The following is a 22,562-nucleotide window of genomic DNA, read 5'->3' on the forward strand; positions in this document are numbered from 1 at the left end:
ATCCTACAAGTAGATTTTAGGGGAACCTAACCTCAATTATTTCAGCATTGTGGGAACTGGATACAAAGAGTTATCATAGGAAAAAATTCAGATATAGAAACAGTTGCATAAGGCTCAAAGGTCAGACTACAGAGCTCACAGTAAAAAAATAAGTACTTATGATTTCAACTATTGGAGGCAAGTGGCACAATTTGCACAAAAATTTAAAACAATGTCAGCTACTTTGATTTTCTAATTCCGTGTTTAGTGCCATTTGGAACATACAAAATTAAGTGTTTGTCATTCTTATCATCAAAGAATACTATTTCACTCCCAAGGAAAAGAGAAAGATAATGTGAAAAAAGCCACACTATCCAAAGTAGAGGCAATTATAAATACATTTTATTACTCCTCCCTTTCTGTGTAAATCAAAAAATTTTTTGCAGTAGAACGAATATTTTTCAACTAGTTGACCCAATGAGATATAAGCAATCCTTGCAGCTATGAACACTACTGAACTAGTAGTTGAAATGAGACCTGAAAAAATTTTAGGCCATACAGGATTTGAACCATGACCTCTGCAATACCAGTGCAGCGCTCTACCAACTAAGCTAACAAGCCAACTGGGAGCTGTTCATAATGTTGGATTCAAATAAACCTTCCAAGTGGTGAGTAATTACTGGAAATTGATGAAAATCATATAAGTGCACTGTGGTGAAGAAAAGATATAAGCGATCCTCGCAGCTATTTTTTTCAGGTCTCATTTCAACTACTAGTTCAGTAATGTTCATAGCTGTGAGGATCGCTTATATCTCATTTCTTCACTGCAGCGCACATATATAATTTTCATATATTTCCAGTAATCATTTGACCCAAATTTGTTTCATTCAAGAAGATTTCCCTCAAGGAAATAAAAAGTTGGAATTCACTTTAAAAATTGGATTCGATTTTGCAGCGCAACTGTTCTGTAATATATATCACAGATGACATAAAAATGTGTTAAGTTAAAAGAAAAAAAAAGTGGCACACAAGACACTACTGAGTGTCATTGATGCAATTATCCTAACAACATTTTGATCTCTTCTGTGATCAATTGCTGTTGGTTGGATATGATAAAAAAAATTTAAAATGCTGTCAATGGTGACATCATCCGTACATCTGTCCCCCAATAGATCATAAGAAAGAACCGATCAAAGTGCATGTTTAATTCAGCTCATCATCTTAACCCTTGAACTCCCCAAGATCTCATTAGTAATTCTCCTTACTGTCTGCAATACAATTCTGGTGATGTTAGTTTGGAGAATTTGGAATTGGAACAATCAATAATCCCCTAATTGATATTTTTCTTCATTCTCATCACTTGTCTGCTTGATATTGTACTTACAGTGTGAGGAGAAATTCTGTCTGGGTCACTAGTGGGACTTAAAGGGTTATGAGGAATGGGCATTGGTGGCAAGGCGAGAGAGGTCACCTAAACCCAAAATCACCGCTAAAGGACCTGGGGATGAGTAAGGATATTCTCTGGAACAAATAAGTTTCTAATCAAGATTTTAAGGGTTAAAGCCAAGTGGAACTGAACAAATCAAGTTAGACTTCTGGTCATAAGTAGTATCATATTAGATACAAATATACTTCACAACATCATGAGCTCACTTAACTCTTTAACTCCCAAGATCTCATTAGTAATTCTCCTCACTGTCTGCTTAAAGTTCTTGTGATGTTAGTTTGGAAAATTTGGTATTGGATCAATTTATAATTCCCTAATTGATATTTTTCCTCATTTTCATCACTTTTCAGCATGATATTGTATTGATATTGTTAGGAGAAATTCTGTCTTGGTCACTCATTGGAGTTAAAGGGTTAAAGAACATAATTCAACTGTGTCACTACATTAAGCATACTGACACAATTTAAGTCTAAGTTTACTTTGTGAACAGGACTTGTGGGTTACTTTTGCAACGTTTCTGTACATTGCTTAACACTAGCAAGTAAAAGGGAATTTTTTTCAACAGAATCCTCCTAAAAAGCTCAAAAGTAAAAGAGAATAAGTTACTCACAGTATTTCTGTCATCAAATCTTTGGATAATTATAAAATATCTTTAGTCTTCTAAAAAGTAAAACCAAAAAATTTGTTACATCAGAAATTTAAATATCTTTCATCAGCAATTACCCCCTATTTACTTGTAAGACATTTTTTACATTTCCTTTGAGTTGTGGCGTATTTTAATAAACCTCCTGGATAAAACATTCAGGAATACTGAACACCCAATTGTCTAGAAGTTGTTTTTCATTCAACTGCTTTCATCACATGCATTCCTTAGAAACAATTAATTCAAGCATAGCCAACCTGTTAAACTGTCCAAATAACCCTACAAAATCACGAGGTATTTGTACATGAGTAGTGCGTTATTTGTACTCAACTTAATGCAGTTGGAAAATAAAAATAATTACGATATTCTCTACTCAGTTAAGGTAATACTGTTTCTGATTTAACATAAATCTAAATCCTGTTGGTCCCAGAGTTCCACTGTATTCTTTTTATACGCCATAAAATAAGGTTTGGTTGAATCAGACCAGTTGTTCTCCATTAGATAAATTACTATTTTCTTTACACAATGATTTACATCTAAATCTCTTTGTCAGAGGTGTCATCAAATCCTAACATACACTTAAATGTAATCAACAATATAAAATCAAGAAGAGAATAAGCTTAATTGTATTCATTTGGTAAACATTTGGGAAAATTTTACAATATGCTCATTAAATGTGAAGCAGATTTAGAAAATTAATCTCAGTACTGACATGTACATTAATGCAAATTCAGACAGGTTTTCTGGTATGACACTTAACTTGGTTCAAGAGGGGGGCATTGGAATTTTTGGTTAACAGTTTGGGTAACAGTTTCTCTTCGATCTGAGCAGCAATTACACGCCTCCACTGATCTCGAATTGCCATTAAATGCAAATGTTATCAAGAGGAATGCATGACAAACCAATTAAAATATCGCAGGGATCCCTAGGTAGTCTACATGTAGCCATACCCACTCCCTCCCCCAAGGTGAGGGGGAGTGGAGGGTAAGGGTACACACAATAGGATACAGCTATGCACGGAATATTGCCAGAGTTTCTTGATCAACGCCACCTTGAAGTTAGTAACCAAGTTACAGGCCACATATGACTGATTGATTCAACATTCCTATAGAATCTCCAAACTTTCAGGTCTTACTTCACAAATGGAAATGTTAGATTAGGGATTTTCTATGAAACTTTCCAGAGCAGCTATAGCTTTTAGCAACTGCAAAATTGCAATCCTATAGAGGACTTTTGTGCAAATTTCCTTAATTTAACTAGGCTCCATTTCCAGCTGCTGAGTCCATAGAGACCATGCTCGAGGTTCTCAATAGAGCAGCTGTTAATTTAAACAGATACTAGAAGATACAAATGCCAAGTCCATGGCATTCATAAATCCTGCAATGAAATTAGTGTAGCTAACTCTGTATGCTCCACTTGTCACCACTGTATCAGATCCATCAGGGTTTTAATAATTGGGAAGTGAAAATGTATTGGTTTTGACAGTTTTACATGCAGTTTTCAGTTTTGATCAAATTTTTTTTTTTGCTTTTTGGTTTTGGAGGATTTTTTTCTACAGTTTTGCAGATTTTAATAGGCCCCAATGCCCCTCTCATTCAACTATAAGACTGAAAATGATATGTTAAATTATTTTACAATCATTTACCCTGAAAAGCACATATTCTGAACACAATCAGTGTTGAGATTTTCTTCTGTATTTTAAATAAAGCTTTTTGAAGTATCAAAGGAGGATCAAAATCAATGGAAACTTAATAGTGAAACAGATTTCTATCCAATATCTCCAACACTCAGTGTACAACACCTCAGCCTCCCAAGCTAAATAAATAAATATCAGAAACTTATAAAAGCTTTGCAAAATTATGTAGAAGTGAAGAAATCAGTAATTTCATCTCAAAAGCCAAATTTCAAAGGTTCAACATCATATGCTGCTAAAAAGAAAGGTAACATACATGTTTAAGAATTAAAAATAACTGAACAGATAATTTGAGGAAGTAGATCTGTATAGTATCCACAGAAGTGGAGTTGTAAAAATAAGAATCTTCAGAAGATGATGTTGTCTTACAAAAACTTTTCCCAAAGCTTGATGCAGAGTTGCTATACCTATAAAGAAAACAGTTGATCTTAATTTCAACCCAAGAAAACTAAATAAATTATAAAATCACACAATATCTAAAGAGTAATTCTTCCCTTTTATTTCTTCACATTTCCTTGTGAATTAGTTGAAAGAGAATTTGGTTAACCCTTTACCTCTCAGAAGTGATTTACATGTCACATCTCCCTATAATATCTATGCATTATCCAGCAAACAGGTATTGAGAATACTCAAACTCATCAGGTAGAAGATATTACCTTCATCAAACACCAAATTCTTGTAAAAATTATCAAGGAAATGTGTAGCAGCTAGAGGGGACAATTAACAATCAAATCTTGGGAGTTAATAGTAAACACCATAGATCTACATCAAAGTAGCTGATAGGGTTGTCTTGTGCACTTCAACTCTTTCAATTCCAAGAGTGACCAAAAAGTAACTATAGGTAAAACTATTACACATCTCAAATAAACAAATCAACACATATTATCCACCAAGTCATGAGATCAGTTACTAATGATTTACCCATGAATTTTTGAGATAGCTTTCAATAATTAACATATAAAAATAATCATTTAAACCCTGCATATATCATTGTGCCTTCTATATCTAACTAAAGCAAAAATATTCTTAACGATTTTTGAGTTTTGAAAGTGCAAAAAACGTTTTAAACCCAGCTAAATAGTTTGTTGCCTTTTATACAATGAATCAACTATCTTCTGTACAGCATCTTTGTGTTGCCTAGAAACTACATTTCTTTCAACCAGAAAGGAGAAATTTTTATGTATATTAATTACAATAATATCAAATTCCCTGCACATAGGGGGATACAATTAAACAAATATATCGGGCACACTATATTTCATTAATAAAGGAGTAAGTTTCTAAAGAAACTGCGGTGCTACATCGGCGGGAGAGTAGCTTTGAAACTCTTAACGGTGACCAATTTACGCAATCAACTCAGTTGATAATAACAAATTACCTTCGTAGACCCCATTTACATAACTAAAAATTTTCTTTCTTAGATTAAGAAGAAATGCACAGCGGTTCTAACGGAGAATTGCTGAACAGATCTTAAGATTTACCTGTTCTTCGTCGCAAACTCTCGCAGCACTTCCACCGACTAGATCATCATAAGGTGGCGGTGATGAAGATTCCACGTCCAAACTACTGTCTAGTGTGACTGCATCATAAGCAGGAGGCGGTATTTGAGGACGAGAAAAGCCAACAATTGGATTTAATGTCGGACTGGTTCTGTTCAACGCAAACGTTTCAACTCCGTTACGTGGAGGTGAAAATAAATTTACACCATGGCCCACCTGGGTAGACGCAGAATAAACTCCTCGGGAAAATCTTTGTCTCCTACGCTTTTTGTAACAGCGATACGAACCATAACTAACAGCGACAACAAAGATCAAGACACCGAAAACGGTTCCAACTATGACGAATATGCGTTGATCAAAATGAAAGCTTACTTGAACATTCTCTGAATTTTCAGGAGTAACAGGTCGCGGAGCTGGCTTGCATTGACCAGATTCGCATTCTTCATCTTCAGGACAGTCTGTATTATAGCTACAAAACGCTGGAAAACTGATATCCGGATTCTCACAGCGATTACGATAACAAATCTTTCCACCATTGCAAGTATCGTCCGAGATGCAAGCATCGGGACAATTCCACCATGGTTTGCAAGCACTTGAACAACAAATGATCCCTGCCGACGAGTTTTTTTGATCACATTCAAAGTTTTCAGTACAAGCAAGGGCAAATAGTTCCAGTTTGAGAAGGCTCTGGAGAAATGCCAAACAAGTTATAACACTGAAACCAGAGTACATGGCGCTTTAGTACAATGTACAACACTCGCACAACCCTGGATGCTATCGTTAGCTTCCCGTCGGGATCTGGTGCGAGTAGGCCTAGAACCCATGCCTAACACTTGACAGATAAATTTACCGCGGATCATCGAATCTCCTCTCGACAGCGAAACAGTAAAGTTTTCGATTCCGCGGCAATACGCCCGGAAACTTGAGTTCCAAGCCTTTATATACCGTAAAAAAAGGAAGGGTACACCACACTATTTTTGAAGATTATTGATTAAAATTTCATATCCTTTTCCTTCAAACTCATTGTGTCATTTCAATTGTGGTAAATAACCATGGTGTAGGTGATTAGAGACATCGTGTAGACTCTTACGTTTTGGGGAAGCCCCTTGTTGCATAACCTTCATACAATATCAAGAAATAACCTTATGCTTGTCATCCCAACTTGAGAATCGAACACCAAAAAATTACTCATTCTATATAGGGGTGCATTTCTGTGAAATCTCTCGCTGAACGAATGCTGTACCGCAGTTAGTTTAGGGAGCTTCTTCAAAATGACTCAAAAGTTAAACTTGATCACGAACATGACTTTTCCAACGTCCGCTGCCAGAGCTAGTGCGTCATGGGACGTTTTTTGCTTATTGATATTGTTAATTAATCAAATCATGATTACTATTACAAAGAGTTTGTAATCTCTTGTTACAATACTTATTATTATTATTATTGCTTGATGCATTGATCAGATAGGATCTTAAGTTGTAAAATGTTTGCATTTTCACAAAAATGTAGGTTTTTCAAAAACCTACCTATGTGTGCATCAGATGTTATTTCTTTTTAACTATGGTTTATTACATCACGATCCCACAAGCTGCGAAGCTTCAACCCCATCGTGTGTAAATTAAGGTTTCACTCACTTACTTACACGGATCGATCAGTTTTGTTTACGAGTTTCAATGCATCAAGAAAACGAACTAGAGGGTTTATTGGTGCATGGCAACGAGTGGACAAAAATTATTCAAGCACTTTCCATGGTATGATGCTTTTATTGCATACACACTACCATTTTCTCCTACAGAACGACACACTTGAAAGATTGGAAGCAATTTATTATAAACACCACCAAACACGAAAGGTGGCGCGATATTTAGTCTCAGTTGACAACTATATATATTTTGTATTTTGTTATTTGTTTTTACACTAATTTGCCAACGGAGATTCTTTACTTTTGAAAAAGAAACATAGATAATTCATATTTTTAAAATTCAATCAATGAATGGCATCTCGAATCGCAGATGCTTACAATTATGACGTATGAAAACTTGCAAATAAAATTGGACAACCTCGGCTTAGCAAACCTGCGAGTTTTCTCAAACGCTAAATCATTGATGATACTAGCTTCATAGTTTTTTTTTCTGTTTGAGATATCGTTCAAAGCTGACAATCACTCCCCGTAATGGTGTGGGGTTGTAGTCATCTCCATCTTTGGTTCTAACAGTGAGCACGCACTTGCTCAGCAATTCATTGAGTTGAGCTAGAGGTATTTCTTCAACGTTCCTGAGCTCTACCTTCCCTTTCAAGAAAGGTTTTTAGCGGGCATACGTCCCTGTTGGTCTTTCCTCTTGTGTTTTTGTTTTCTTGCTCATCTATGAAGTCATTTCTTGTTCTTTTAAGACGAGAAAATCTTGGCATCTCTTCTTCCATTTTGTTTTTTCAGGAAGCCGAGCGCTAGTTGTCCTCTACTGTGAAGAACTATCATTCGTGTCTTTGATTGGACGAACGATGTATTTTCATAGTTGCTCGCTGTTCTGATTGGTTGGTTGGATATTTCGTACGAATTTTACGCGGGCTTTTTATTGATGTGTAAATCTCAGTATGTATGAAATAAAACCTATTTCAACCATGTCAATGGTGATGGCGAATATGACTAATCCGTTTGTAAGCATCCTTCATGACTCAAGAAACTGCAAGTAGACGTGATTATGGCAAATCGTGAGTCCACGGATCATTCCGCTACACGCGCGCGAACTAACCCAGACACTATATAAATTTGGAGTGCATCTAGAAACCCACGCATTAATTTTGGCAAAAACATTCGGGAGAAACGTGCGCGACTAAACACGGATTGGTAACTCTCCAAGTTGGGCCGTAATAAGCAGCATGGCATCACGCAAGCTGAAATACTGTGTTTAGTCGGATCAATTATTTAATTGGGACTCTTGAGATCTGAAAAACTCATTCACAGCCTTCGCCTCCTAGTTTGCCGGCCTGAGCAAACTGAAAACTGAAGATTTTCTGTGGTTCTGTGGTTAGCAGACTCTTAAACCAAGATCAACGCCAAAAGACATCTTTCCTCTTCTAACCGGCTCTAAATACGATTATACATTTCTGGAGTGTTTTTAGAGCTACATTGTTTACGTTTTGTCACAACAGCGCTAAATAATCACTAGATATTTTTTAAAATGCTCAAGATGAAAATTTTATTCATTGTCATACAAATATAATTTGAGAAATTTATGACTTCATCTGTGGCATACTGAGCTAAGCTTCATGGCGTAATATGTACTTATATTAGAGGCGAAATATTGGCCCCTTACGAGCGAATATAGAAATACATTTCTGAAAAACAACTAATTTTTTCTAAAGCGATGCTTTTAATTTAAATCGGTCGTAACCAGCAATCTACTGAACTCAAACAGGGATCTAAGCTCCGGTTACCGAGTTTCGAATTTATTACTTGTATGCAGATTCTGGAGTCTGCCTTTGAAGAAATCGTACACGCTTTCGTCGTTATAATACTTTTCTTTTATAACCTGATTTGATCAAGTTGTAAGGCATTTTCATTTTCTTTTTAGGACACCTGTATTATTATTGAAATGGAAACTCTAATCTGTTGGCGCGTCCGTGATAAATTATTCCCAATTTCTCTTTCATTATTTTCCTTTCTGTAACAGCTGATGGTATAAGCAACAAAACTTGGCAGTCTTGGCATGTTCACCAATTTATTTATCTATACTAGTTTTATAATCTTTTCCGAGGCTGCGTGCGATAACGCTGGACTTATCAGTCGCCTAATTCATTATCATGTCAAAAGAAAGTTCTAGTTTGTAAACCAAATGAAAATATAAAAATAGATGAAGATTAATGATTTCGACAAGTTTCACTTCTGTGTTGCGCTAAACGGCCGACTCTTACTTCAAATGATAACCGCAGGTTTAAATCGCAGATTTAAGAGCTTCGTGGTTTGGAAATTGATTAAAAAACACGGCATAATAACATGCAATATCTACCTTTGCGTACGTTGATTTTTATCGAAACCATCCTCGAGAACCACAGGCACAAAAAAAAAGCTGCGTTATTAACCAACAGTGTGAGTTTTAATCAATAACGTGCTAATTCGCACGGAAATATGATTGTTACGAGCTTTCATGCCTGAAACTCTAGATTTTCTCGGTTTATTGCTTTCCATCGACGTTAATCGCGTTTCGCCGTTGAAGGCAACTAATCAAGTGAGTTTTCAGCTCTTTTTGACGGCGCAATAATTATTTCCACCAGCCAGGTAAACACAGCTGTTTTCACGTCGTTTTCTAAGCCTTCTCTGCTTCGTCGTCTTCTTCGTCTTCCTCGCGAATTGGAGCCAAAGCAGGTCCGCCGGTTATAATAGAAATTAAAGCTTCGTCTTCTGCATCAAGTTCTTTTGAATCTTTCCCTTCTTTGACCGGGAAAGCCTCACTTTCAGCACCTACCAAAGCGTTTTTTGCCGCGCTATCGGCGTCTTCGCCAAGGTGGTGAACTCTCTTTAATTTGCCTTTGGCAACTCGTGTTTTCATAGAATGCCTTTCACTTTTCATTCTGCTCAAACAACAGCAGAAAAGGCAAGAGAATATGAGCACGCCGATGATTGTTACAATTGCCAATAGTGCCGGGTTCAATTTTGAGGGTTTATTATTTGTTACGCAGCTTCCGTTGCGACATTTGGCAGGTTTCGAACATTCAAAATCTGTTACACAACGCCGACTTGACTCAAAATCGTTATGAGACATTGATCTGTTGAAACAAGGTAACGACTGAAGACACTCACAGAATCCATTGATGCATCCGAGGTTGTCTGCCAAGTTATCGCAATCCGCCTGTTCTTGACACTCAATTTTGCAAACTCCGACGCAAACGTTACCGCAACATGTTTGCGAGTTAGGGCATTTGTGGTCTTCGGAACAGGTAGGCAATGAATCCAGTGCAACTTCACATACCATCGACAACAGGACTTGGAAAAAGACTGTCACTTTAATACACTCTTCATGTTGCGAGATCAAACTGCTCTGTTTTGGTCCCCCCATAAAGATGGTGAAGTTATTCGTTTTGGTAAACACACTCGGAACTTTGCTCATTTACACACTACCTCGACAAGTGGTAACAATGCCACGAGCACGACTCGCAGGTGTTAATAACAGGAAATAATAGATATGCAAATATAATGTGCTTATCAATCAGCGCTGTTCTACTGTTGTTGTCTCAAAATGGGTTTCGGAAGCACGATGTCACCTTAAATAATAACTTCTAATCGGCGATATTCGCCAATCTCAGGATGACTTTACACATGTCTGTCCGAGGCACTGCGGACGCCAAATGGATGGAAAACCGCATTTGTATCGGGAATTGATAATTCAAGACAGATCCGTCGAAGCGTTCAATTCGCGCTCAATAGATTTGCGTTTGATGGATGCCAACTTGACAAGTGATTAAGTCAGAAGGTTTCAAATGACGTGTACGGGCACGTATTGCTGGGGAGAATCACGCACTTCCCATTGTAAAGTATAAGCATATTTCTCTAATTTCTGTTTGCCTTGGCTACGCTATCTCGTTCCGCTTGAAACAACTGTTTTTGTTCGCACCGACCACAACAAACTCAATATTCCCGCCTACTTGGTTTCCACTCGGTAAAGAAAACAGTATTGGACGATGAAAAGCGACTTTAGGCCAAACATCGATGGATTTTTTGGCTACTAATTCTAAAATCGCTGGTCCGACTTTCTGCTTGGAGCCTACAACCTATAATTTCATCCACGCTATATCCTTACCTTCGGTTTGAAATTCTAAAGAAACGTTTGACTGAACGAACAAGATGAAATTTCAAAAGTCCATACGTTTCAAAGCAGTACCCAAATCAGGTCTATTCAGCAAGGCATTTCTCGTTAAGCTCTTAAGCTTAATTGGAAAGTTCGTTTTCATTCAAGCAATAGGCTTCAGCATTTGAGGAAAACTCTTTTCCACCTTGTGGCAAATTAAAAGAAAAATAATTGCGAAGACAATACAATTTCTAACAATATAATGCATAATTTGTAAGTGTTCTGTGGTGCGTGTTCTTTGTTTATATTTTCGATCGCTAAGCAAATGTTTAGAAATGGGATTCAGTGCATGTCTATAGCTAAAACTAGCGGAGAGTGTCAAAACAAATGGACAATAATGCCGATGTTTTGAGGAAATTATAAATTTAGCTTTGTCTCCATGTGTTTATTTATTTTCTTTTTTATTAAATCGACTTGACCGCAGGGTTAACCGGCTCTGTAACAATCATAATTAGTTTTCATACAACAGCTGGTCGTGCTTATAGTTTGTGTTTTTCCGGATTTTTGGGCCACTTCACATCTCCAATTTTGGTCATAAACACCACCTCATCTCGGCATCATGAACAAACATTTGTTGGTATTTTTAATGTGTGCTCCAGGGCAGACTTGTCAGATTTTTCTTTATCACTAATCGGCTTCGCCGCGGCTGACAAAGGAAAAAATTTGCATACATTTTTTTGGGGTCAACCATTAGGTTGAGAGGATCAAAGAAGATAACATAGCCAGACAAATGTTCCCCCGTTGTCTAGTCAATGCTAAGAGTTGGACTATAGTTAGTCGGTCACACTTTGCACGAAGAATGACACAAGCGTTTGTCTAATTCCATAGCTGACTGAAAATAATAAACAACTCGAGAAGTTCCACAAGTACTTTTCTTTTTCAATTCGACATGGGAAAAACAGTGGAGGATTACTACCACTAAATTCACATTTTTAGCACCTAAGAAAGGACTTCAAACAAAGATTCATCGCCCTAGGGTTGGATTTCACAGACTCCCTACTGTGATCCAACGCATGGTTGACATCTACCCTTTCCACAAGATTTAATCGAAGTCAGATTTTATAATTATTCATTATTTTAAAATAATGCCAATAATAGTGTCACTTGTCGATAAAATAGCCATAAAGTTGAACAAGAATATTAAATGGTCAGGTACTGAATTGCACAAAAGCTAAGAGAAAACAGACTAAACTCGTTATTCAGACATTTTCCCTTTCCACTAAATTTTATCACGTAGGTAGGGTCAAGACTGGTTTATTAATTGTGTCACTGGCCGATAAAATGGCTGTGAAGTTGATATAGAATATTTAACGGTCAAGTACAGGATTTCTTAAATAACATACCAAAACCCGTTACTTTTACTCCCATAGATGGGAAAGTGGTGTGTTTCATAAGTTACGCGTTGCAGAGCTCACAGTGGACTCCATGAGCTAAATTTTGTATTTTTCTAGTCAAATAAAAGAAGACAGGCCATTACCGAAGTGAAAACAACTCCAGGGTTTTGCGTTTCGTTTGTTTGACTCTCGTTCCTCGTTCGCACTATAAGATTATTCAAAGAAGACAGGCTGCTGACTATTGTGGGATTCATAGTTCCTCTTCTTGGGGCAGTTTATGCGTTTGCTCCCTTCACCTGAAAATCTGGTTGAAAACTGTCAATGTAAAAAAAAAAAAAAAAAAAACTAGAAATTGATCGTTCGCTGAAAGACCTAATTGTTTAAGGCAATTTCACATAGACAGAACAGCAAGATATCTCTTGAGAACAGCTATAAACAAGAACATAAGGCAGCCACGTCTCGTCCCTAATGATATCTTGGATAAGTACAGTAATATGCATCCTATCTTCTGCTCTTCATTTTGAGAGAAACGCAGTAACCAGCGCCAGTGACAAAACCGCAGTGAACAGTAAGGCTACTCTCGGCGACTGTTTTCAGGTCGAATTCAAATTCAGAGAGGTAATTTTTGCCGAGGGAAGGAGACCTCCAGAAAATCCGGAAGAAAATCGTTCTGCCAGGGTAATAACGCGAACCAACTAAAACCTCGAATCATATGTTTCGTCAAGCACGAGATTCAAATGCCCAAGGAAGCCCAAGGAGTGTTGGAGAAAAGGATTTTAGTTCCCAATCGTTATTTGGGAGTGCCAACATAGATCTCCATGACCACAAGCCGTTGCTTGTTCGCGGGTTCGTGGTTCGTGGATAACAGTCTCCGGTGAAGCCCTCATGACTTCTTCGTAGCTTGGCTGGAGGTGCTTCAAGTTTCATGTCCCCAACGTCACTGGTAGGACTGTGGGGCCACTAATTGTGACAAGAGAAGAGCATTGTGATGTGTGCGCGATTCTAACAGCGTTCCGGCTGTTCGTTCACTGAGCTCATTGCCTCACTTCGAACCTTCCTATTTTGCTGGGAAGCTTCTTTTCCTGTGGAACTTCTATCCATGGGGGACCAATCCGAAAAGCGTAGTGTTAACGTTATCATTTCGTTCATTTCGGCGTTGCCTCGCGCAACAACAAATGAGAAATATCAGGGCTGCGATTAGCTCCACTCACATTGCGTATCGTGTTACTTGACAACGAGATCTTGGAGGAATCATTGCCCTTGCGCTCACCTCGAATGCCTACCCCCTTTGACCGATGTGTCCCCTTGGCCCCTGTGCCTTCTGGTCCCATTCTGTTTCGCCGCCCGCCCCTGTAGTTCCCCCCTCCTTTCATGTAGCCAGCTCCGGGCTCTGCGCCCTGCCTCCTGAGCTATCCATTCATCTGGGAAGTGGCCAATGCAATGATACCCGTTATTAGAGAAACCAATGAAGGGAATGAAACAACATCATACACTTGAGCTGCGACATAAAGATCTTGATAAAAGATATGATTGCATTTACGACAACAATTGCAGTATAGTTTGGGACTATGAATAAAGCCTTTAAAAAAAATTCAGGTTTGAATGGGAGTCGAACCTTTGACGGGCTTGACGGACCTTCAAATCAAACTTAACAGAAGCTGGTTCTTATGTAATATCTCATTTTTTATGTACTATCCCACGGGAAACATCATTTGGTGCATATTTTTCGACGTGTCACTTGTGTTTAATAGAGGACAATTGTAGATTAGAAGACACAAACGCTAAAACGTGGATCATTCAATGATCCATGTTGTTGTCAGTCTCTGTTTTACTGATTACAGCAGAAAGACTCACCATAACAGCCCTCGTCGTAACTACACGCTAAGGTGGCGTACTTGTTCATAAGACAGTACAAAATCTGGCAAACAAGAACTCTTCTTTCCATTCTCATGTACAGTTAGGGTATATTCTAGATCATGTTTCCTCAGAGCAAAATAGAATCTGTTTTCTCGCCGTTTCGGTATCTGATCTTATGCAGACTGTGGCCATATTTTAGGAAGTATTTTTCAGATATTCGTGTTCAGCTGATGCACTTCTGAATATTGTTTTTCAGAATCAAAGATATCAACGCACGCTGTTGTATGGTTTTAATCAAGGGGAAGTAAATTATTCTGGGTATTTCGAATTGTAAATAAGTTAAAAGACAGAATTTCCTTTAAATTTTGACGTTTAGTACAAAAATTGACAAATATTCTTTCTCAAAACATGCTTTCCTTTGCATAGCCTATTCGTGGTGAAAAAGATTCGTTTATTTGCATATCAGCAATATATACTATGAAACAGACAGTTCTATATTTGACCCGAGTATACTTTTTTACACGAGGGTAATTTACCACATTCCTGACCCCTTCTAAATCCGTATTGCGTGGCTGCTTTTCTTTCGTAGCTACACCTTCGTTCATCTTTGTGTGACAATGGAGACCAAATATTAGTATACTCTTCGGATAGACTGGATCAAAATGTTTATTTATTAACGGTTCACTGAAACAAATTAAACAACAAATGAATATGCGAAATTGATTAACAGTGACTTGAAATAACAAAGCCAAAAGCCGAATGAAAATCAGTTGAATAAACAACCGGCAAAAATACGAAGCAGTTGAAAGGGCTTTCCAGAGCCATATCATACAGCTAAGCTGTATGATATGATAAGCTACAAAGCTTAGTCTATGCGGTTACTTCTTAGCTTCGAATAATCATGGTGACATGTTGCTGATTTGGCAGAGGTCTTGAATGAACAGCCCCCTATGACGCCCCCATAACTTCTTCATAACTTGGTGGAGGTGCTTCAGTGTTATATCTGTCGTCAATGTAAGATTGGAGACAGCTGTAAGCGATAGTATCAGAAATTTGATTACGAGCTTCTTCGTGTTGCGGTAGTTCGTTCACTGAACTCACTTCATTGCTTCCCATCTGTTCATTTTGCTGAATGTGTCTCATCCTAGAAGTTTCCGCATCCGTTGTGACAACTCTTGGTGTGATTTTTCTGTTGCCTTGTGCTTCATCTTTTAGCATTATACAACAACAACAGAGAAATACAACGATGACAACTATTAAAACTCCAAAGACGAGGGACACTGTTGTGTCCCTTCTGCCACCTGGTATGCAGTGCCCATCATCACACATATACCCGCTGTTACAGCTTGGATCCTCATAACATTCTGTTTTAAAAGAAGAAAGGACACTGCACTTTCACAAACCACTCATTAAAAGCAGCTGAAAAAAAAGGTCACCACATTTACATAACAAGTAGGGGAAAGAAGAACCTTCGTGTGGCTTCGTAACTCAGTTGGTACCGCGCATCACTATCTGGGAAGCACAGGTTCGAATCTTGTCTAAATCTAGTTTTTTTTAAGGCCTCCTTTATGTAATTGCCTAAATTTCAGCACACCTGCTTCACTTCTTCTTCAAAAAAGGTTGAATGATACTTTCCGAATCAAACTTGTAGGTATTCTAGCACATGTTTATAGAGCTTTCAAAACAATTGACTGAGAAGTGGAAATTGTTTAATTTCGCAATGATACCTACGATGAATGAATACATTCAAGGGAACATATGAGCATAATGTGTTTGATCTGTGATAGAGGAAAGATGATCAGATAATACACGACTTTTTTTGAAGTACCTGTGAAAGTGAAGCTTGCTAAAAATAGATACAGGCTTAGACTAGATTCGAGTCTGCGAATTTATCCAAATGGAAGCTAGGAAGTGATTGTGCGATACATGATTTTTATTTTTTTTGTCCCTTGACAGTAACATTTCATGGCACAGAATCTTTGAAATTGTTCTCGTTTCTGGTGGAAAGCAATCGTTGATTTGATGATGCCAACGATAGGACAAGAATCACAGATGTGAGCTCATCTAATACGCCTTTCAATCTGTAATTACAGGAAAGAGACTCACCATGACAGTTGTTGTCATATTTACAAGTTGAGGTCGCGTTATTGAGCATAAAACAGTATAGAATCTGCCAGACTAGAATTTTGGTTTCCATCCTCATTTAAAACTAGGGTAGGATCTCAATCAGTGTACTCTTACGACTAAATGGAACCCTGTTTTCGTCAGTCAAGCTGGTATTATTCAGTTGGCGTCGCAATATTTTGGCAACAATCTTAATATTTGGTTCTAAGCTGATGTAAATCTAAATATTGGTTTTCAGAATTTCACATATCAATTTCGACATTTGGTTCGATTTCCATCCAGCAAGTAAAGAACATTACTTGAGCATTTCAAATTGACAATATTTGCAGAACTAAAAACCTTTGGAACTTAAGCAAAAACAAAGCAGAATCTGACAATAAGTAGAACTTTCCTTTTCATTCGCGTAAGGACGGTATTCTCGTACGTTCTTTGATATGCATATAGCTAGTAATAGAAATGAGGAAGTCATGGAGGAAAATCCCGAGCATTGGCTGCAATATCTGATCGATTCCACTCGAGTTATTTTTGGACTGTAAGGGGTAATTTGCACGAAATTATCCTTTTCTCTTCACAACTGTTCAAAAACTTTCCAAACATACGCCCACAGAAACAGACCGGAGGTTTTTCTTTTTCCTAAGCAAGGGCAACGCGAAACGGAGAGCCAAACGATACTTGAGTTGATGCAATATTTCATGACGACCTTTTGCATGGACGAAATGTAAATCTTCCATTCATTAAAAATTCGCTGTTTACCCAAGGGTTTCGCTCAGCAAATAGGGATTTCCGACTTATCACGACAGATCTTACGACAAAATATCGATGTTTTTACGCCACGTCACTGGTTACGTATTCTTGTCATAGTTGTGTTACGCGATGATCGCTTAGTTCACGTAGTCTGTCACGTACGGTAAACTTCACAGAAACCATAACAGCGATACGTCATTTGTTGTCCAATATGAATCACCCACTGAATCTCTTACTGCTCATGCAAGGTGCATAGTTTCTATGGGCTAAACACAATAAGTATCAAAGAGTACATTCGGTAAAATATGCTCTCTTATTGCCCCTCTTCAGAGAAAATAGCTCCGGTCTGAACAGACGAAAACTTTTAGCCCCTTGTAATGCAAAAGTATTTTACAACCAGCTATGATCTGGATAACCTTCCATTTTCAAAGAAGTTTCATGGTAAGCATATTAATACTTGCCTTTAAATCGCGCATGACACATGAAAAACTCCATAACGCCATTTATTTTTTTGTCTTATTAACAATTCCACCAAACAAACAAGATATGGCTGTGGAAGCCCTCAAGGGCTCCTCACAGTTTGGTGGAGGTAGCCAGTCTCAAGTCCTCGTTCGGTAAAGACCAGTGAAAGAGCGGGTGAACGACTGACAGTGGTTACGGTTGTCAGGGAAACAGCCGCGTGAACCCTTCACATATAAAATTTAAATATACGTGGTAACATGATGATCGTTTGACGGTGTTCTCGAATGAGGAGCCTCCTGTGAAGCCCTCATAACGTCTTCATAACTTGGCGGAGGTGCTTCCGTCTCATCTTCGACTTCAATATATGATCGAGGGGCACTGTCTGCAACGGGATTAAAAATTTGATCAAACGCTTCTTCATGTTGCCAAGGGTCGTTCATTGTACTCATTACCATCCTTTCCACCTGTCCATCTCGTTGAATTTCTGCTTCCCTTTGAATTCCATTCGTGTTGACAGTTCTTAGATTGGTGTTAATGTTGTCATTTTCTTCGTCTTCCTCCATTTGTCTTATGCAATGACAAACAAGAAGCATGAAGAGTACTGCGAGGGAAGCTCCAATCCAATAATATATCGTTTCACCTAGCTGAAAGAATAAAAGAAAGGAAGAAAGACTGAAGCAGTTGTGGACAAATAGCCTGAAAAAGAAATTCAGCTTTGAACGAGACTCGAACCTTGGACCGTTCTGCAAACGTAGCTAAGTGGATGCTGGTTATTATCTAATATTTTCATATGCAAGTTTCATAAAGTAGAAATCTAAAGTGCATAAATTTAAGTTTATTTCTTATGGGGTGTCAAACGCAACTGTTTGGGAATGAAGCGGTTGAAGCGTGCCAATCGATCACCATATCAATCGTTTTGGGTTGAAACACAGTAATCCAGATTTCTCCTCGTTCAAATGTTAAAGGTAAACAACGAAGTGGCCAATTAAAGTCTTGTAACACGACTCCTGCTTTTACCCAGATTTCCACGCCTCTCACGCCCCATCCAAGTGTTTTCGTTCAAAAACACGCTTTTTAACTGCTTGATGACACGTTCTTACCTAACATCAACGCCCGAAAAGCTTTTGAATACGAAGAGTTTCGAGGATCGTGTCAAAAGTGGTGTGTTTAGAAAGTGCATCGTGCTGTAAACGCTCCTCTCAAGCGTGGACAAATGAAAACAGAGAGAATGCCGAAAGATGCGTCACATTCTGACATTACGAAGGCATTACCGTTTTGGGGCGTTTAAATGTGGGTGATTGGCGAAATCGCACCAAAAGGTACGCGTTTTCAAAGAAAATGCAGAAGTATGGACAAATGAGAGCAAAACTAAAACGCTAATGTAGTGAATATACTTTGCTTTGTTTTGTTTTTGAGACGAAGACGAACATTTCCGAAAACGCATTTGTGGTTGGAACCTCCATTCATTTACTTCTTCCTAGCATATCCAGCGTATCGAAAGAGCACGAGTAAGTCGCCATGTTGTTTTTCTTAACAACATGCGTTACGGCCGGCAAGTTAATTCCGCATAACTTCAGCCGACCTGGCGCAAACGACAACGGTCGCTACCTATGCTTATTCGACCGTCTCACAAGGTACGTAAACCAGCTAAATCATCCTTAAACGGATTCTTTTCATGTAGAAGCATGAAACCAAACCAACATTAAACAGTTGATTCTCGCGGAATATGAATAAGTATCTTAAGTCTTTGGTGGACCACAATCGCGGATTTCGATTCACACGTTCAGACAAGTATCATGGATATAAGAACAAGTAATCCCTTGCTTTGGTAATCACTGCAACGAAACTCACCATTACAACGGCTCGGAAATTCCATCTGACACCCTGAAGTCGTGTACTTGTGCTTAGAACCGAACAGAATCTGATAAAATCCGAAATTTTGTTACCATTATAATGTAAACCTCGTGAGGTGTCTGTATCAGTAAACCTCTGCGGTAAAATGACATCCCGCATTCATTCCGTTAGTTTTAAAGTCTTCTGTCAACGTCATCAATATTGTTTGGAACACTTTTCAGTACATTTTCGATTATTACGCATTTGAATATTGGTTTTCAGGTTGCTGTGTTCCTTGTCCGCATCTTTAATTTTTTAGTATTTAGTGCAGACTTTCACCTTGTAATTTAACTGTTTACAGACAGGAATCCCTTTAATGCTTCAATTCTCAGAAAAACGGGACACATTCTGATCAAACACAGCTTTACTTTTCATTGCATTTACGTGTGAGGGAAGATATAGTGGATAAAGAGTATAAAAAGTCCTATATTTGTCCCTCGTCATTTTCCTCATATCATGGTAATTAACCTTAGCCTTGAGCTGATTACGTACATCTTAAGCGGTTATATAATGGATGATTTTAACATTTATGGAGCTGGAAATGGAGGTTCTTGCAGCAGAGAATGCCTGTCAGCGGAAAAACGATCGTAACTTGACAGGTTGATTAATTGATCGATTCCTTGACTGATTGATTGAATGACTGATATTTTCTTCTTAAAACCTTGCGTTGAGGAAAACTTTAATTTCTCTCTTCTTGCTTGTTTTTGTTCAAAAATCTCGTGACTGAGATGCTCCACAGTTACACCATTTCAAACCACTTCCCGATAGCTGCGATGCGACAGATTGCGTAACCGAAGTGAGTTGCGTAATGTCTTGTCCATACCGCGTACAGCTTTGCGACTTCAGCCGTAATGAAAATTTACTTTGAGGAAAGTTGTTGCTACGATCATCAGTTACGTGCGGCGCGGAAAAAGTCGGTGACAGACTTTTGAGAGTAAAATAGCGGTATTACTCGGGTAACCTTGCTCGTTTCCTATGTTAACCGAATCTTAAGAGCCGTGAGTCACCAACCGTCAAACATGAAAACCCGCCAGAGGAATGATTCAATGGAAACAGAGTCAGTTAACCGTGACAACAAACTTCATAACGTGGTCGCCAAACTTCCATCACGCCTCAATCGACTGGAAATCGAAGTCAAAACAAATCTTGACTTAAATCTTACACTACCATACACATACAATCTAAATAAACATGATATTATAATTGCTATAATATGCTCTCTTTGTTAAATGGTTTTCTCTGTTCGAAGAATATACTCCCGAACCTGTAAAATAAGAAAATATTGGCATAAATATCCCGCTTTATAAAAACTTTACGACATTGTAAATTGGTAAAGGTGTGACACGAGAAGCGATAACCTTCGACTTCCTTAGCTAAATATTTCCCAAAACTGTGAACAAGTTGCCCATTTATGTTGATACGAGACTTTCAGTCATGTCCCGGCTATATCCTCGGTAGAAGCTCTCATGGCTTCTTCATAGCTTGGTGGAGGCAACTCATCTGAAGCTGCTAAACATCTGTAAGACGGGGGACCGCAGTCTGCAATAGCATCAGGGCTCGTAGGCACACACACTTCGGCTCGATCTTCAGCTGAATGCGACTCTTCGCCAGCAGCACCAGTTGAATTCGAAGTTCCAGTAGCACCTTGCAATCCAAATAAGTATACAGGACCTGTGCTTTCGTTGTGGTTTGCAGTAGGTCCAGCCGCTTGCTGCGATGCTCTAAGATTGGCAGCACGTTCTTGGTCTCTTCGCTTTAGCGAAGCAAAATGACAACAAAATCCAATTACAATGGCGACCACAACAATCAAAACAATGACAAAAACTTGGCCGATATCGGCCATACCGACTGAAGTTTAAAGCGAACTCTTTAAAGGCACACTTTGAGTACAATATCCAAGATGGAGGTTAGACATCTTCTTCAATTTTTCTTTAATTCATTTCGAAAGACTTTGATCACTATCACAGCTGGTTCTCGATCCGTTCTGAACCCTTTGCTTACCAATCTAGTCTCTCATATTCTCCCTTGTTAATCAATCGAAGTATCAAATGTTTTTCTCAAGAAGTTGTTGACCCAAACTTAACTTCCAGTGAAAAGTCCGGCGCACTTTTTCAGTTTTCAACGCCGTCTCAATGTCGATCGTAACTACTGTAAATTGATATGATGGCCGCCATCTTGATTACGAAGTCACGATTGGTAATTTATGTAAATGCTGGTCATGTTTATTTTAAATTGTTGCACTGTTTTTCCGAAACTATTTGAAAAATGAGCACCTGATGTTTCATAGCATATAATAATTTGACCACTGAATGTGATTTCCCACTGAATGTGATTTCCAACAAAAAACAAGTAAGTTATCGAAAACACATCCCCGCCACCTGCAGTCACAAATACGCACGTTCAAAATCTAATGTAAACAGATATTAATTAGAGACTGGCTTGAGCAAATAGGCAAATCCATTGGTTGCAGAATGAGGGGAAAATTCAACAATTTAAGAATATGCGAGTTCAATGTTGAGACAGAGTGTAGAAAAGTTGTCTATGAGTCCTTCGATCACAAACTGCAAGACTCAGAGTTCCCCGTCCCCTCGCTTCGATTCTTGTTCTAGTCACGCAACACTCTCACTTCCAGAGTATATTGCGTGACAAAACCAATCGGGACAACAACAATAACTACGACAGTGGAGGCAGCTGAAGTTGAAGTGTCAACTACTTTGCAAATGACAACGTGTGGAGCTCACCTTCAAATTTTTAAATCAAAGCTTTTTCAAGTTTCCAAAATAATGATATTTACTTACAAATACGGATGAAATGGAAAATGTCCCAGAGCATATCAAGAGCATGAATACATATGCTTTAGTAAACAAAAAACCAGCTGGCAAGTTCAATTGCAGTTCTCTTCTTACTACTTAAGTGGTTAACTTAAATACAGAATCAACCTTACGCAGAAATGTCAAGCAATTTTCCACCTTTTCCGTTGTCACTGTTGGTTATTACAAGAAAAATCGACGAAATGTTTCAACGCAATATTACAGGGGTTGTAGACA

At 38.3% G+C, this 22,562-nt stretch overlaps 2 protein-coding genes across 2 annotated transcripts; both read right to left on the reverse strand.

Moving 5' to 3' along the window:
- Positions 1 to 1,510: 1,510 nt before the first annotated feature.
- On the reverse strand, positions 1,511 to 6,036 carry LOC131779018 (uncharacterized). The gene is made up of 2 exons (XM_059095535.2): positions 5,244 to 6,036; positions 1,511 to 4,169 (listed from the first exon to the last, which is right to left on the reverse strand). Exons 1-2 carry the CDS (start codon positions 5,991 to 5,993, stop codon positions 4,164 to 4,166), a joined length of 756 nt encoding a protein of 251 aa, XP_058951518.1. The 5' UTR covers positions 5,994 to 6,036; the 3' UTR covers positions 1,511 to 4,163.
- Positions 6,037 to 7,049: 1,013 nt separating this feature from the next.
- LOC131779011 (uncharacterized) lies at positions 7,050 to 10,787 on the reverse strand. The gene is made up of 2 exons (XM_059095525.2): positions 7,729 to 10,787; positions 7,050 to 7,667 (listed from the first exon to the last, which is right to left on the reverse strand). Exon 1 carries the CDS (start codon positions 10,361 to 10,363, stop codon positions 9,563 to 9,565), a length of 801 nt encoding a protein of 266 aa, XP_058951508.2. The 5' UTR covers positions 10,364 to 10,787; the 3' UTR covers positions 7,050 to 7,667; positions 7,729 to 9,562.
- Between the last annotated feature and the right edge of the window lie 11,775 nt (positions 10,788 to 22,562).

Source organism: Pocillopora verrucosa, chromosome 8, assembly GCF_036669915.1.
Source record: "Pocillopora verrucosa isolate sample1 chromosome 8, ASM3666991v2, whole genome shotgun sequence".
NCBI lineage: Eukaryota > Metazoa > Cnidaria > Anthozoa > Scleractinia > Pocilloporidae > Pocillopora > Pocillopora verrucosa.

Excerpts from the sequence above, each read along its gene's own strand:
- LOC131779011 (XM_059095525.2), bottom strand. The coding sequence starts at position 10,363 with ATGAGCAAAGTTCCGAGTGTGTTTACCAAAACGAATAACTTCACCATC.
- LOC131779018 (XM_059095535.2), bottom strand. The coding sequence starts at position 5,993 with ATGTACTCTGGTTTCAGTGTTATAACTTGTTTGGCATTTCTCCAGAGC.